The sequence below is a fragment of the Agelaius phoeniceus genome, chromosome 4 (assembly GCF_051311805.1).
Source record: "Agelaius phoeniceus isolate bAgePho1 chromosome 4, bAgePho1.hap1, whole genome shotgun sequence".
Lineage (NCBI taxonomy): Eukaryota > Metazoa > Chordata > Aves > Passeriformes > Icteridae > Agelaius > Agelaius phoeniceus.
Window position 1 is genome coordinate 25,126,589 of NC_135268.1, and position 16,099 is coordinate 25,142,687.

Here is a 16,099-nt window from a genome sequence, read left to right on the forward strand (position 1 = left end):
TTGTATGCAAATTGCATCTCCCCTAGGGAATCTCCTGTTAGTTTTTGGTCGCTCTTCCCTGACTCTTCATTCTTCTCATTGGTTTTCTAGGTGATAGTTTTGCATTAGCATTAACTGTCTGCTTTGGTGGCATTTCTGAGATCTGCTTCACTTAGACAACCACATGGAAGCCCCAGGACAACTGCAGTGGCAAGAAAAATTGCTACACACACACACATACATTTAAAAATACAGGACAGGATGACGTATGTAGGATACACATACATATGCCTGTCCTTCCAAGGACCTGATAACACAACTGGAAACAGGAACTGGATCATCCTACAGAAAACTGCATGAACATGAGACTGAAGGACACTGCTTGGTAGAATGAAAAGCCTGGAACAGACACCTGCAAGCCAGCCAGGATGCAGTGGAGTCACTAGCTGGCACACCTCAAAGAAAGCCTCAAGCCACTAAGAAGCCACTCAAAGCTGAGAAACCTCTCTTCCATTGCTTCTGTGATTTTTGAGCTAGGGGCATGTGAGCACTCCAGCATCACTCACAGCAAGGAAGAGCATATGATTAGCAGGAACAAAACTGCAATTAGGAGGAGGCAGTAACAGGCATCTGCATGAAACATGCCCTCAGCATGAAGGCCTATTACAGGGAACTGCTGTCTGCCCAGATGCAAGGGGCCAAGCAGCCTTTTGGCTATAGGATTCTGGCACTGGGTTTGTGAAATGATCACAATCACAGACAAAAGCCTGGACATGATGAGATCCCACCATTGAGCTGGACTCAGCAGAGCTGTATGCTGGACAGTTGAGGAGGGGAAAAGCAACATGAGCTTCTGGGGCTATTCCAAGGAAGAGGAAGCTTACCTTGGGGACAAAGGAGACCTGTGCTACAAGGAGAGGAAGGAAAAAGAGATTGCAAAGCTTGTGCAAGCACAGGGGAACGGATCAAGAAGACAAGGGAAGGCTGGCAGGCAGTCTGGGGATGCAGGCAGGGAGATAAAGAGGTTGCACTCGATAAACAGCCAGGCTATACATGCAGGGCATGATTTCAGCAGCAGCAACCAAGCTAAGACCATAACGCTTTGAATGCAAACCCCACAAGAACAGCACTGAGGTGCCCAGAGATGTGGCTCAGTTATCTGCATGTTGGTGCTCATTGCCTTGCTCTAAAAGCAGCAGGGCCATTTCCTGAGATGGGGTCCTGCATCATTAACTCAAAACCTAAGCATTAGGTGTACATGGAGACTCTGGGAGTAGGGTCATTTCGAAGCACATTCTGGTGTTCACAAACCCTTGGTGAGAATGGATTCTTCTTCTTCATCATATGACCTGCCCTTTATCTAAATAGAGAGATGAGTCTCAGTATCAGGTCTCACTTCAGGCAACCCCAATTTTTTCTGCTGCAAGTTGCCAAAGTTACATCAGTTTTTTGCAGAACTAACTTTTCTGGGTGGAGGCATATGACTCAGTTTGCCTTTTAAAAATACACATAGTTCATCCTTCTACCAAAAGCACGTATCCGATACTTCTGTTTTGCCTTTTGGAGCAAATGCCCTTATTTCTTCCTCAGGTTTGGAGCACTTTGCCTGTAAAAATGCTTTTCTAACATCATCCTTCCTATGACCTACATCTCCTGATTCCTTGACCATAAATATGGGAGACAGAGAGACGCCATTCCCTGCAGAGAGTGATCCAAGCACACCTTGCTGCACAACAGTCCATGTTTTACTGCCCAGGGATGCACTCCAAGGGCCAACACAAACCAGTTGGCTGCAGCTGCCCTCTTCTCTTGAGCTGGGAAACACATACAGCAGCACATCACATTAGCATACAAAATCAGGCTCTGGGATGCCTGAAGCATCATTAAAACAAGCCTTGACAAGACACATCAAAGTGAAATGGCAGCTAGTGGACTGTGACTGTCAAGCAACAGTTGGGTGTCGCTAATAAAGCTTGCTGCAAAACCTGCCATCCCTTGAGCCCTTCACACACTTTCTCAAACTACCCAGAGTCCACACTGACTGGGGCCAAACTGCGCTTCTTCCATTCTTGACCTTCAGATGCTTTAAATAACACACACAAGCAGTTTTTTCTCCTGTCTTCCCCAACTAAATCCCATAAAAATATGTAATTTTGGGTTAACAGTCCAGAGTCGCTTTGTGAATCTTACTGGCAGATCAAAGTATCTAAATATTGTGGCTTTGCAATATATTTTGGGTAAAAAAAAAGCTCTCAATTGTTTGTGAAATAATCCATTTCTGCATGTGCATTTGCTCTTGATATTTATTGGCTAAGCTGTGAGTCAAAAGCTCTGATGGAAGACTCATTCTCTACTTTATTATCACTGTACAAACCATAGATTTCCTATATCTTTTCTGTATCATGCACAGCAAAAGCATAAAGATCCTGACACTCGCTTCATCTCCCACTGAGCTGGAGATGCTCAGCCAAAGAGGTAACATAATTCAGCAGCACACCTGAATCTCAATTCATTTACTCCTGTTGTGGGTTTGTCCCAGTTTCTCTATGTGGAAAGCAGATGCCTTCCTTGCACAGCTCTGTGTTTTTCAATAAAAGTATCAGAGGTAAAAAGAAAAGTGAGACTTTAAATATTCTTAAGGCATCATGTCTTATTTAAAAACTACTTGCAGATTGGCAGGCAGCTCGTAAAATATTTATGGAGCAGATTATAAAAGTGAAGTTATAAAATGATCCCTATATAGGTTTATAAAATATAAAATGGACAGGTAGAAAGATGAACAATCCAGCTGGGAAACCAATGCCCACTACCTTGCATGACAGAAGCCAATTCACAGAGAAAAATCCTTCACAAAGTGAGGCAGAAAGATGCTTGCTCTCCTTGGACTGATGGAGATTCTTTTGTTTCTGCCCTGTGTTTCAGGATACCCTTGCTGGGTTGTGTGTGGCCCTTTGGCCAGTCAAGGCATTCCCCTGAAAAGCACAGAATGCCCAAGGGAAAGAGTTTTCATCTCCCTAGCCAGGGCCACCATTCTGGTCACAGCCCAGGCAAGACACAGCCAGGGGACTCTGAACCTGGAGCTTGGATGTCAAGCCCTAGGTGGTGATGTGAAAAAATCTTGACATACTTTTTTTACAGGCATAGGCCAAAGCATTTCAGCACACAGCCAAGGCATTACTGGAAGTGCAGGTGGGGACAGCATTGAGACATCCCTGATGAGGAAAGGGACTGCACCTTGCCAGGTGCAGTCAGTACCATCAAACAGGTTGTGCCCTGAAGCAGCATGCAATCCCTCATCCCAGTCTTGCAGAGACCTACACATGTATTTAATCTCTCAAATATGAGATAAACGAAGCATAGGCACTTCCCTGAAACAGAGACAAACCACTATTTTTTCAGGGGTGAGACCTTCACTCAGAAGCATGTCTTTTGCAATAAATCAACTTAGAGGAATGCTTCCAACCCATCTCAAGCTGTCACTTTACAGGAGGTTTGCAAGGACTGCAAGGTTATTGTTTAGAAGGGGTTAGTGCTTATTTCAGACTATTTGTTCCAAGATGTTAAAGCAATAGAGCTGCATACGTGTTGCAGTGCAGGATCGTGTTCCATGCAGAGGAACAAACAAACATGGATCTCTCCATCTGGCCAAGATCCTGTCGCCTCCGCTCATGTGTGGAGACAATAACTTTTTCAGTGAATAGCTTTATCCTTGATAAACAATCCTGATACTGAGCCAGAGGCAGAAGACTACCACTAGTGATGTTAGTTTGTGTTCAGCATTTGCCTTTGCTGCTTGCAATCCTAGGATAAATTCAGTATCAAAAAACCAGGGAATACTCAAGGGACTGGTGTAAACTGAACCTTCTATAAGTTCTTCTAATAAGCTTCTATATTGGAAGTTGCTTTCCATTTTTCTGTTCACTTTCCTCTTGCACAAGATCAAAAGAGCAGCAAAAGGTCTGCTGATGACAAGCCAAGACCTTTAGCTCAGTTCAGGAGATGTAGGAGATGGCTGGCCTGAGAGGAACGGGGCAGATTCCCTTCCAAAGGGCTGTGGGCTCACAATCTTCTCAGCTGCTTTCCCAGCACTGCTGTCCCCCACTACACGTGTGTGATCCTGTGTTTGACCTCTGATTAACTTGGATGCCTTACAAAGGAAGTTTCACAAATCCAGCAGTGGTATTTTTAGCCTTTAGTCCTTCCCTGCCTTTGCGCTGAATGACTCCCTGCTTTCCTAAACCACTGCCAGAACAATTAAAAATAATTTAAACAAGATACCGTTTTCCCCTCTTGCAGGAAGCTCCCTCTGAAGTTATTTCCATAAATCTCTCTAAAGAGGTTGTCGTGCCTTCCCATAGCACAGCCAGTGGCATCCGTGCCTTGAAGTAACTTCTCCCATTTCCCCCTCCCAGCCTGCTGCCACATTGGTCTCCCTGCACCTCAGGAGGAAACCTGCAGAGGGTGTTTTCCAGGTCAGCCAAGTTTTCCTTGTGCGTCTTTCTTCTTCATAGCCATCCACTCCAGTCCTGGTCTTCTCTGAGAACTATTTTTCATTGCTGTCATCCTCCACTGGGGGCCTTGCTTGAGGGCATTTGAAGCATGGCTTGCAGCAAGGGACTGCCTCGTGCACTGGTACCACAGATATGACAGATAGTAAAACTACTGGCAAGGTTTTCTTTCAGAGCAATCATTGCCAAAACAGTGGTCCACATACCAGAACAACTTTTTACAGGCACACACTTTGAGCTGAGCATCCTTGCTTGCTAAATCTGCTCTTAAGCACCGAAAAATCACAAAAAACCAAGTAAAAAATGCTTCACCAGGGGGAAAAACCAAAACCCAAACCCAAACTCCTTCTCTATCAAAACAAAAAATACAGCACCAGAAGACCAAAAATGGTCCACCTTAGTGACTGCTGTGCCCCACAGCAAGGAACTGCACCATGACCCAGCTACCACCATGCAAAGCCTCAGCATCCCCCAGAAAACACAGCAGAAGAGTTTTACACCTCTCACCAGCTATGCTGAGAAAACTTCCCAGCTTAACAATGCATGTGGGATGTCTCAGAAATTCTGTGGTCTTAAGCAGCTATCTGATGGGGATGGTGATTACATGCATCTCTTAGGAGGCTTAGGAAGATCTCTATCCACACAAATATTACAGCTGATTCTTCTTTGGGAAGCAACTCAACTGGCATCCAGTCAAACCAACAGAAATTAAAATCACCCCTCCTTTGAGCAGTTAGAAAAGAGGGGAGTACAAGAGAGCAGAAGGTGGTGAGGCAGCCCAGATGGTGGCAGAACAGGACAGCATGCAGCATGGACACGCACCTCAGGACACCTGCAGGGATATGCCCACTGCTGCTGGAGCATATCGGGGGCAAGCAGCACCATCTCATTGCTGTGTATGTCATACACTGCCCTCTGTGTCCATGACATACACTCCATTCCACTGACATGCATGTCACATGCCACCAAATACACACTTTCCTGCTCCCGCCTACCCCCTGCCTCCTCTGGCGGCACATGGCCTCCCCCCAGCCCCTTTGGATGACAAGAAGCAGGACTGGATGGGTGTCCAGCATCCATGGTGTTTTATCAGACACCTGCTGCAGTGTCTGGATTGATCATGGCATAACACAGCGGGTTTTTGCCCCTGAGATCCCTGCTCTTGCTGAAGATACACTCTGCTTCAGGTCACGCTATTTCCAGTTGTTGAGATAGACAAGCTGGGTACAGAGACCAGATGAGAAAGTGATTTCCAGGCCAGTACAAGAAAGGAAGGGAGAGGCAGACTGTGCACAGAAAACACGGACGGAGGACACGGAGTAGGAGCCAGCACGGGTGGGAACACTGACCATGTTAGGCTCGGATAGGCAACAGCACGCAGAGAAGAAGCCCACCCACAGCCATGATCGCAGCAACTGAAAAGCAAACAAAAAGGCCCAGGATAAGGAATAATCCCACCGCCCTGGCAAGGTGCAAATACATTCACAACATTTCTATATGTATTTTCTTCCTTCTTATTGCATTTATTATTTGGACCTGAACACCCTGGGCTGCAAAAGTTTCATGGCATGTGCCACTGTTGGTGAAACATGCCTTGGGGAGAGTGTCTAGATCCTGCTGCTGTAAAGCAATTAACCATGTGCTTCCTGTACTGGAGTACCACCATCGGGATTAATGGGGCCACCCATGTGCTTAAACTTAAGCACCTGCCTTGAAGCAGGCAAAGTGACTTTTTTTCCACAAGCGTGCATGTGGTACAATAACAATTGCCTTTAACAAAGGAAAAGCACTGGATGAATACGAGCCCTGCTTTTGCAGATCCTTATGCATGTACTCACAGAGCCCTTTCTGCATCTCCTTGTGTCAGGGAAGCTTTGCACATGTTAGGTATATGCAAAAGCAGGACCTTGTGAGAGTGTTCAGCCTAAATAAACTCAAAATATGGTGAGCTGAAAGGCACTCCATGCAGCCACAGCTTGCCTTCGAAGGCTGCTCAGCCATTACTTTAATCAGACTATGGGTTTGCCTGGCATCAGTTCTCAACCCAATGCTGGCTGCACCTCAGTATTTGCCCTTTATCCCTTGTCAGAGAACTTGCACGGACAATTTTTCTGTTACCAAATCTATTAAGATAGTTCATCCTGGAAAAGAACACAGTGCAGAAGAAACAACAGGAAGGACTTCAGTACAAGCAGGAGCCCAGTGGTGCAGGTATACTCCAATTAAAGTCAGCTGAAGATCTCTTCACTTCATTTCTCCTCAGTCATCACAAGAAGTCATTCTTGAAAAAAATCCTGTGCACATCAGATTTTTATACAGTATGACTTACAATGCCTAAATACATTAAAATCGTTTATTTAGACAAAATTAACATTCTACAACTGCATTGCCTTAAATTATGATGCAAAATAACTTCAGGCATGCAATGATTTACAGAATTATACACTGGATTATGTGCTTACTTAAATTAAAACTGGTGAAGAATGTCTTCTAAGCTCCTTTTGCATCAGCAAAATAACTTGCTAACATTTTCTAAACAGCAATGCCAATATCTCTAACTATAATTAACAATATTTTCTATTTTCATAATGCCCCAGTTTGTTCAGTCATACTAATATGGAAGGAGATCAGCCTTCATTAACCCATTCCATAGATCCAAGTTAACACCAGAGATCCAAAACTCAAAGGTACACAAAGGGAACTCAAGCACTAAATATCTTGAGTCAATTTGGCCATTTTCTTCCTTTAACCCTGCAGGATGTGAGTGCAGGGAACTGGTGCATCTCCAAAAGATCAGTTTGGCTGTGACCCTTTAGCTTATGTTTCAGCCAGGAGGCCCTTTTCCCCCAGGCATTTGCTAATGCTCTTGCCACCAGACCTTCCCACACCTCCACACCACTCAGCATGCAAAGTCAAAGTTTTCCAAACAACTGTTCAATTAACATGAAAAGCAACCACTTCCTTAAAATGAAAAGAGCTCAACGTTTCCCTGAACAAAGAAAATTCTTTAAGAGGCCATCAGCAACAGGGCTGCTCTGAGACTAAATCAGTTCCCCGTGCTGAATCCAGGTCTCACTCTTTTGATACAGAGTAAAAAACAAATGTTCAGGTGCAAGAGAAATGTACTTCAGTGTAGTCTTGCTCCTACAAACCCATCAGCTGTGCACATGTGGTCAAAGTACTCTGAGGTTTAGCATTAGGGGAAATCTAAAGTGCTTAGAAACAAACTAAACAGGATCAGCAGACAGTAAAATTCACTTTCCGGTCCACGGAGCACTTGGTTAGGTAAGTGAACTTACTAATTGGTCTGAACAGTCAGGACAAAGGAAGATTTATTACTACTTGAGTTAAAAGGATGGCTTGATTTTGCAGATAAAATTCAAAATATAAAAATCCTGAGGCAAATAAAACTGATGTTAAACTCAAGCAAAGCCATCATGCATCTTGTGGCCACTGGATCTGGGTGCCTGATGGCTTCTAGCAGGGGCCCAGCTCCCATCTCCTCCTTTCCTGCAGGGCTTTCTTAGTCTAAAAACTGAGGAGCTGAAAGCAAAAGCCTTCCAGACAAGATCAAATGCTATGGGTAAGACTGAAATGCTTTTTAATGAAATACAGCCGGACTTCTCCAGGGTTTTAGATCTTTAGCCATCAAGCTGACCTATACTGGAGAGCAGAGTTGAACCAAGCACTGCATACATCAATTTTATCTGCAAAGTCTCCTCCAAGCTCACTGAATCAAACAGCAAACTATGAAGAGAGCTAGTGGGGGCTGCTCCTGGTCAGGAGCCCCTCTGATCTGCTGCAGGATAACAGATGACATGTCCATGTAACAGCAAAAATTATTGAGAAAACACCTGCAGTGTTAAATCCCCTTGGCTGGGAAAGAACAGGCTCTGAGGCAACAACATCTCCAAAAGCCAAGCTTGCTTGAAACGAGGTATGACACCTGCTTCTAGTCCTGGCTTCAAGGAAAGGGCTGCAGATGGGAAAGAAAAAAGCAGAGGAGCCTGCAGCTGCAGTGACACCTCCAGGACCTCTGTGGCCTGCTGGCACTGCCCTGCTCCCTGGCCAGCCCAACTCTGCTGCTTTCAGCTATCTCAGGCACACAGAGACAACACTCCTCCTCTTCTAGATAAGGTGACCCCCACAAAGCTTATGAGGTTTGCAAACCCAACTGTCCAGAGCACAAACTTTAATAAACCTGTGCGAGGAGCACTTATCAACACCCTTGGCATTGTTTCAAACCCTGGGCTTGGTTAATGAAATGTATATATATCATGGGCCCCAGCAACTGTGCCTGCAATTAAAGTAATTAATTTACCACAAGTCTGCAGATGACCCAGAGAGCATTTGGAATTAAACTACATTTTTAATGGCTAGATAGAATTCAGAGAGGCTCTGCCATATATAGATGTGGCTTTTAAGAGTTATAAGCTGAAGTCTTGGAATCATGATAAATGGAAGTCTCATTTGTTGCTTTTAATAAGCTGTTCTAATGGGATGTTCTTCAGAGGCTTGCAATTAGAGACTGAAATACTTGAGGGTGCCTGAGAAGATTTTTCTAATCCTTCATACAGCCTTGAGTGATGGTAATGATTGCTTCCTGCATCTCCAGGTCAGGAGGCCAGCTCTACACCTAGCAATTCCTGAGTCAACATGCTTGCTCTAAACATCAGAGAAGTACCATTAAACACTGTGAGCTGCTAGGAATATATTCCCACTTTGTCCCAAAATGTACGAATGTTTAAGGAGTCACCTGCTCTTCCTGCTGAGCTATCCTAGCTCTTACATTAAAGTGTGTCTCTGCACTGTCTGAGAGAAGCTGAGAATGCAGAAGGCCAAGCAGATGACAGCTATGCAGTCACTATGGGGAAGGAAAACAATGTCTTCAGGGAAAGGAACTGCACTTGGAAAGACCTCTGGCATTATACTTTTCTATGTCTAAGACATAAGAAAGCAGAGATAACCTTTTTTCTAGGTAAGAGGCCAAATGCTGCTACATGGTGAAGCCCCAGGAGAGGTCACACTTCTGATTTCAAAGCAAAGTGAAACATCCACATATTCAGAGGTGCAGAAGGACAAGAGTCTGACTTCCTTTTTCATTCTCTACCCACTCCACAGTCAAGAGAAGACACTGTAAAATCCCACTTTCAAAGACTACATACACAAGGGGTGCTGAGCAGAAGCCTTAAGCTGCTACAAATTCCAGCTTGAAGGGCAGCCCAGTTCCCTTCTGGGCTGGAAACAGGACTTGCACAATGCCATCAAACAAATCACCTGCAAGGAGGCGAGGAGGTTTCATCACTTACTGCAGCACTACCCCACATTCTCCCTGCCCAGACAAAGCTTATGCTGGTTGCTTAGCTGTTCATCACAGTCCTTCCAGCCCATTCCCTTGGCTGCTGCCAGAGGAGCTCAGAAATAACTTGAAGCTTAGTTTTAGATTAGTTTTAGATTTGGTCAAGTCTCACCTTCTGTCTGGGCCAAAGTCATCCAAAGGCAGATTAGCCTGGATCCTTAAACCTGTCTTGAAACTGCAGAGCACAGACTGCCTTGAGCCTGGTGAGTCTGCACTAAGCCAAAAAGTGATAAGAGTAGAAGAGGAATGAGGTGTTGGAGCAGCCAAATTTGACAAGCTGATCTTGACAGGATGTTAGAGATGGGTTCTATAGGCAGCAGATTTCCACCCAGGCCCTAGGAAGGTCTGACCCTGTGCAGAAGCACTGGGCACCGGAGCACGCTCCCTTCAGAGAGCTGTACTGTACACCAGTGCTCTCCCTCTGGGAAAATGTCCCAGCAAAGAGGCTGTTAAGAGGCTGGAAGTAGTGAAAACCTTGACTCCAACAGAAGCAGGACCAGATCCTGCCTGCTCTTGGGTGGATGGGAATTTTGACTTGGCAGAGCAGTAGCTTCCTCAACAAAATCCTTCCTCTTGTCAGGTGAATCGTGGGGGATATTTGGCAGTAGGCAGCATAATAAAGTGGCAATAAATCACAGGAGACAATGACCTGCAGGAAGAAGGAAGAACATGCAAGAATGCAGAGATAAAAATCCTTTAGAATGTCCCAACTAACAAAAATTGTGACTCATGCTGGAAAAATTCTCTCTGAAAACCATTATCTATAGACTGTCTCCCATTTCCTACGGAAATATTGAAAAAGCAAACTATTTTAAGCCCTGACACAACTTGGAAAATAGGATGGGGGGAGGCTGTGGAAAAATTCATCCATTTTGACCTTCCACATCACAGAAGGTTGTAAACACTCTCTGAGGACCTGGGATATAAACCCCAATCTTTCACCCTCTCTATTCTCTGAAAGCCACTTTTTAACAAGATGCACATATTTGTGTCCAGAAAGTAGCCCTCTCCCACCACAGGCACAGATATTTAAAAGTCTAAATCAGCCAAGGTCAAGGATGGAAACACTGGTGTAAGAGCCTCTAATTGCCAGTACCCAGGTGGCAAGATTTGTCTTTGCTTTGTCTTTCAGAGGCTAGTTCCTTGCCAGAAGGAGACTTTCTATATATGCATGACACAGGGCGAGGATGAGTTTTTTGCTGCTCCATTTTTTTTTTTTCCCCCTAAGTTCTATGAAAAGCTCCCTCTGGTTCTTTGGAAGATCACTTGAGATGGAAAGGTCATCCATGATGGGTAGTTGGCTATAAATGCAGATGCACAGTTGACTTGGCTGTTTTGAACAGCTTTTGCAAACATGCACAGCATTGACCTAATATCTTCCCCACTTTACTCTGTAAAAGCTCATGCTTTTGTTCAGTGCTATGAAGTTTGAAAGCTTGAGGGACTGGAGGGACCAGCAGTCTCTTAACACTGACCCTAAGACCTTGTCTGTTTTGCAAAGAGGGCTGGGTTTGAAGGACAAAAGAGGGGTACTGCTCTGGAGCAGTTGTCTCCTCCTCAGACTGCTGAAAACCTGGCTCTTGACCTCAGTTTGTAGGGAGAAGGATACTGATACCACACAACAAAAACTGAGGCACTTTACTGCTCCCTGTGAGATGGAGTGCAAAGATCTTTGTCTCTGGATTGTCTGACACAGACTTTAAAACAAAAGTCAGTAATGATTTTAGATTAATACATACTTCAGTCAGGAACAGTAATGGTAACAGACATCTAATTCATGCATTGCTAGGAAAGCAAAATTTATAGATTTGCTCTATCTGTAAAATGCACAGCACTTCTGAGAACACACAATCCCAACAAAACAGAGATAATAACAACTCTGTGTTCTTTAATGAAATACTTGTAGCTGGTTTAATAATAGATTTTCAATCCACTTCTCTTTTTTATGCTGAGACAACTACAGTCTGATTTAGTGAATCTCTTTGATTTGTAATCCCAATTGTTATATTATTAATATGTCCTTGATGCAAGGAGCAGGATAACTTAAAAAAGTGATCAGCTATTTGGCTTGGCATTTATGACCTTGGTCAGAGGACGTGTTATTTACAGGAAGTTTTCTGGAGCATCTGCAAGTGAATCAGCTCTGAAATTCAGCTTAATTGTTTAGGGCAGAGCACATTTAGTTTCAAATTCCCAGGAATCTCCAGCTTCAGACGCAAAGTGCATTTCCACAGATGGACGCTGACATGTGGAAATGCCACCACGGCTACTGTTCAGCTGACCTTTGGTTAGGGCCAGCTGCCAACGGGAAATGCCAAGCTGTTACTTACATTCATTCAAAAGAAGCCAGAGAACTGCAGAGACCTGAAAGCAAAAAAAAGAGGACAGAGGTGTGGCCCTGCCTTTGGGAACCTAGCAAAAAATAAAAAGCCTGCAGACTCCAGCAAACTCCTCAGCCCTGTGATTGGAAACTCCTCACAGCACTGCCAAGAGCAGGACGACATTCACCTCCACTGCAGAACTGCTCTCAAGCCTCTGCTTGCTGCAGCCTGGGACTTGGGAGGATAGGTGCAAAGAGGTGCCATACAGCATCCTAGGGAGGAGTATCCTGAGGTGTCCAGGGCCTCTCAGGGACCTGGGAGCACCCTGAAGCCAGCACAAAGCAGCCTATTTTCAAGAGCTGGCCAGGCTACACCTTCAGTGTGGCAGAGCAAGATGGTTTTTCTCTTCCTCCTGCTCTCTTACATCAACAGAAAAGACAGAGCCCGGGCTTTGCACAGCTTGCTTGGTGTGGCAAGCAGTAGTGATTCCAGCTGGAGTTCAAAATAGCTGTTTTCCTAATAGCAAATACAGGAAAGAATTAGGAAAGAAAATGCAACCCCCCTGGAACCAGGCACTGCTTCACAACACAACCACTCCAGAGGTTTAATAGGAAAACATCTCCCAGAAACAGGTTAACTGCTTCAGAAAGGGATTATCCCATGACTTGGAACACGTTTATTGTCCCTGCTGTCACAGCAGGAGAGTTAGTCCACAAATTATCTTGAATCCCTATCCAAGGCAAAGCAGCATGAGTAACACATCTCCCTGGCATCTCTGCTTTCTTCCAAACCAGAGCAATTTCTTTGTTTTGTTTAATTTCAAATTGTCTGTCGTCTTTCTGGATTTTTGGGGTTTATTTTGCTGTTCTCACAAGTCACTCAATGTACTAGATGGGCTTTAAAATTCATGGGAAGTCAAACTGGCAGAGAAGTCCTGTGGTTTCAAAGCCAATTTTCTGATAATGGACGAAACCTTGGTGTGGGAGGCTTCTCCACCAGTTCCGAATGAAGGACTGTGGTATTTTCAGTTTGGGTAAGGGTTGAAAAGATAAAAATGGATGAAGAGCTCAGCTCCCTGTGCCTATCCTTTCCAGACATCCAGCGTGGCACCATCGAGAATGTTCCAGAAACTTGCAGCTGCCCTGGGGTCCACAGAGGGAAGTGTGAGTACAAGGCAGGAGGATTAAGGTAGCAGCAGAGGCAGCAATAAAACTCTAGCCAAAGGACACAAGAGCTTTCATAAGCATGTCAAGAGATAAAGAGCTAAGAGGAAGCACATCCTGGAAAGCACATTAGGCAAGAGAACAGAAAGATTTAACTAATGAGAACTGCTGACAAATGGCTCAGGGTTTGCAACTGCTTGCTGAGACTAGAGAGAATAGCAGTGAAAAGGAGACTTGCAAAGGTACATCCTCCTCAGAGGGGTACTGAGCCCTTACCAGCAACTGTGGAAGAGCAGGAGCTACTGGCAGCCACACAGTTCTGATTTCCTATGGCCACAGAGGGATGTACATTCCTCCACCTGTCACTCAGCCCCCAGACTCTTCCTTGCAGAGGTTCCAGGTTACATCCACAGTGTCCCTACAGTCACACATGCATTCTCCTGTTGCACCAATACAAGCACACATCCGGGCTGGGGGAGCCAAGGTTCACATCCACCTGCTCTGACTGAAGAGGAATTTCAATCACAACCTCTAGTCTTTAAGAGAGACTTGAATCCTGTCTACAGTGTTCAGAGCCAAGGCTTTTGACTACAGCTTTCCTGTAGGCCCTGGTGTGAATTGCCTGTAGCCACTGACTCACCCCCCTCCCTCTCTGCTGCTGCATGCTTCTCATGCAGACAGAAGCATTTACTTTTCCATTTTTAAGCCCGACAAGTCACTCAAAGCAGACAACAGGAGCTTGAACAGCTGAGCTGGAAGAGACTGTCAGTCTCTGACCTTGACTGGAGATGAGTCTGGCAGCACACTTACCTTTCAAGACAGGAAATGACTTTGTCCGTGTCCTTCCACGGATGCCTTATGCCTGGGGACAGAGTTGCTCAGCCTGGCAGGATTTCACTGCTCTGCATTTGCAGACTGATACCTTACCTCCTCTGGGAAATAAGACCCTCAACCAACTCAACCAAATTCAGTGCACTTCCTCTGCATCTGTAACATCTCTTAATGTTTACAATATCCTGTAAATTAGAGCCACCTTGCTAGACCTGAGCTTAGGACAGACCTGTATCATAAAAGCAACTGTGGGCTGATGGGTACCTTAGAAGCATAAATGTTTGTTTTGCACTGAAAACAAATTCAGCCTTATCAGTAGATGTACTTCACAAAGCTTTGTGGAGTACTTCACATATGCATGAAGGATGTTGCATTGTTTGACTACTGCTACTAAAAAGGTACTAATATACATGTAGAATATGAAAAAAGTGCCTTCCATGCTGGCTGCCAAACAAGTTTAATATTGCAGTACAAACTTATCCTGATACAGGCCAGATTTTGCCCCAGTACCACAATCTCTTGTTCATCAAAAAATTCCATCAACTTCCATTAGAGTTGTCAAAGATGGTATAGTCCAGGCTTTCATCACTTGCCTATGTTTAAGCACATGAGAAGTCAATGGGATGGTTTGAGGCAGAGTGTCTCCCTCTGTGGGGGAAGCTCTCTGTATGATTTACTAACGCTGGGGGGACACATTAGTATCGTACACATGAGAAATGAAATCCAGATCTGACCAAAATGTGGGGCATTTGGCCATATCAGTGGCTTTATTCTCATTTTCTTTGCAAGTGTTTTCCTGAAGTTTTCTCCATGAGCAAAGTCCATTGCAAGCTCTTGAGTACAAACATATGGGGGTGAAGATATTTAACCTGTAATAAAACGTTCTGCTTATTTTTAAAGGAATGTGAAAACAGTCCTGGGAGAATCAAGTCAAATAATCAGGGCCAGCCTATACACAGATGAAAATCATTGGGAAGTGAACTACATCTGTGAGAGTGCCTTTGTCATTCCTGCTTGTCCAAACAGATCAATCAGCCCACCCTCGTGCTGTTTTACAGTGCTACCGCTTGACAGCTTTGTTCACATGCTGCTTTTGCCTAAATCACACTAATCAGCTGGTCGGATAAAAGTTATTGCAAAAGTTGAAGAAGTATAAATACACAGCTTCTTCTCTTACCTTCCGCTGAGAAGGAAACCGATAACAACAGCCAGCAGAATGACTCCCACTGTTACAGACACAACAATTATAGGAATCTGGCTCTGGTCGCTGGATGCAGCTACTGCTGAGATGAGAAACAGAAAATGGAGATTAGGGTTAAAATGACAGTCAGCACTCATATGAGTCTTTCTAGTGAGGCTGCCAGCAAGGTTTCAAGTCTTACCAGTTCGTTTATTCTTTTACGGTTTGTGTTTTCCTCCTTTTGCTGTCTGTTTCTAGTTTGGAAAGGATATGGGTGGAAAGGAAACAAAACCACATGCAACACTAAGCCAAAAACCCAACAAGATTCCATCTCATTGCTCAATTCAGAAACCAAAGCATTGCAGGATGCAGCCTTTACATTTGTGAACACAAGTTTTTCTCCCTGAGTTAGCTGCATTAGAAATCAGAGATAAAAGATGAAAACCCAACAGGCTCTCATTTGGATGAAAACCCAACAGTCAGAGAGAACATTTATGGAATGTTATTGCTAACAGACACAAGAAAAATCTGCAAGATAAAAAGAATTACCTGCACTCCAAGAAGATATAAAAAATCATAAACTAACTCCTTGTGGCATCTCTATCACATGGCCATAGAGTGCCCTCTGTAAAACAGGAATCTGCTAAGACATGTACAGTGGTTGGTCTTTTTAATGGCCAAAACTTGGGGAAGCCAAACTCTTCCAGTCTGTGCCTTGTAAAGAGCCCTCCTGCCAAAAGGCAGGAGACTAAACTGGT

At 44.5% G+C, this 16,099-nt stretch overlaps 1 protein-coding gene across 15 annotated transcripts in view; it reads right to left on the reverse strand.

Annotated features, from left to right (window-relative positions):
- The window catches only part of EPHA5 (EPH receptor A5), a 193,557-nt gene that overhangs the window by 29,049 nt on the left and 148,409 nt on the right, over positions 1-16,099 (reverse strand). For 4 of the 15 annotated variants that reach the window (XM_077177132.1, XM_054632799.2, XM_077177122.1 and 1 more), the window contains 2 exons: positions 15,339-15,441; positions 5,837-5,902 (listed from right to left, as the gene is read on the reverse strand). In XM_077177132.1, coding sequence (XP_077033247.1) covers positions 5,837-5,902; positions 15,339-15,441 — 169 coding nt within the window. Of the gene's footprint in view, positions 1-5,836; positions 5,903-15,338; positions 15,445-16,099 lie in introns of all 15 variants that reach the window. The other 11 variants (XM_077177131.1, XM_077177125.1, XM_077177121.1 and 8 more) reach the window with 3 other exon arrangements.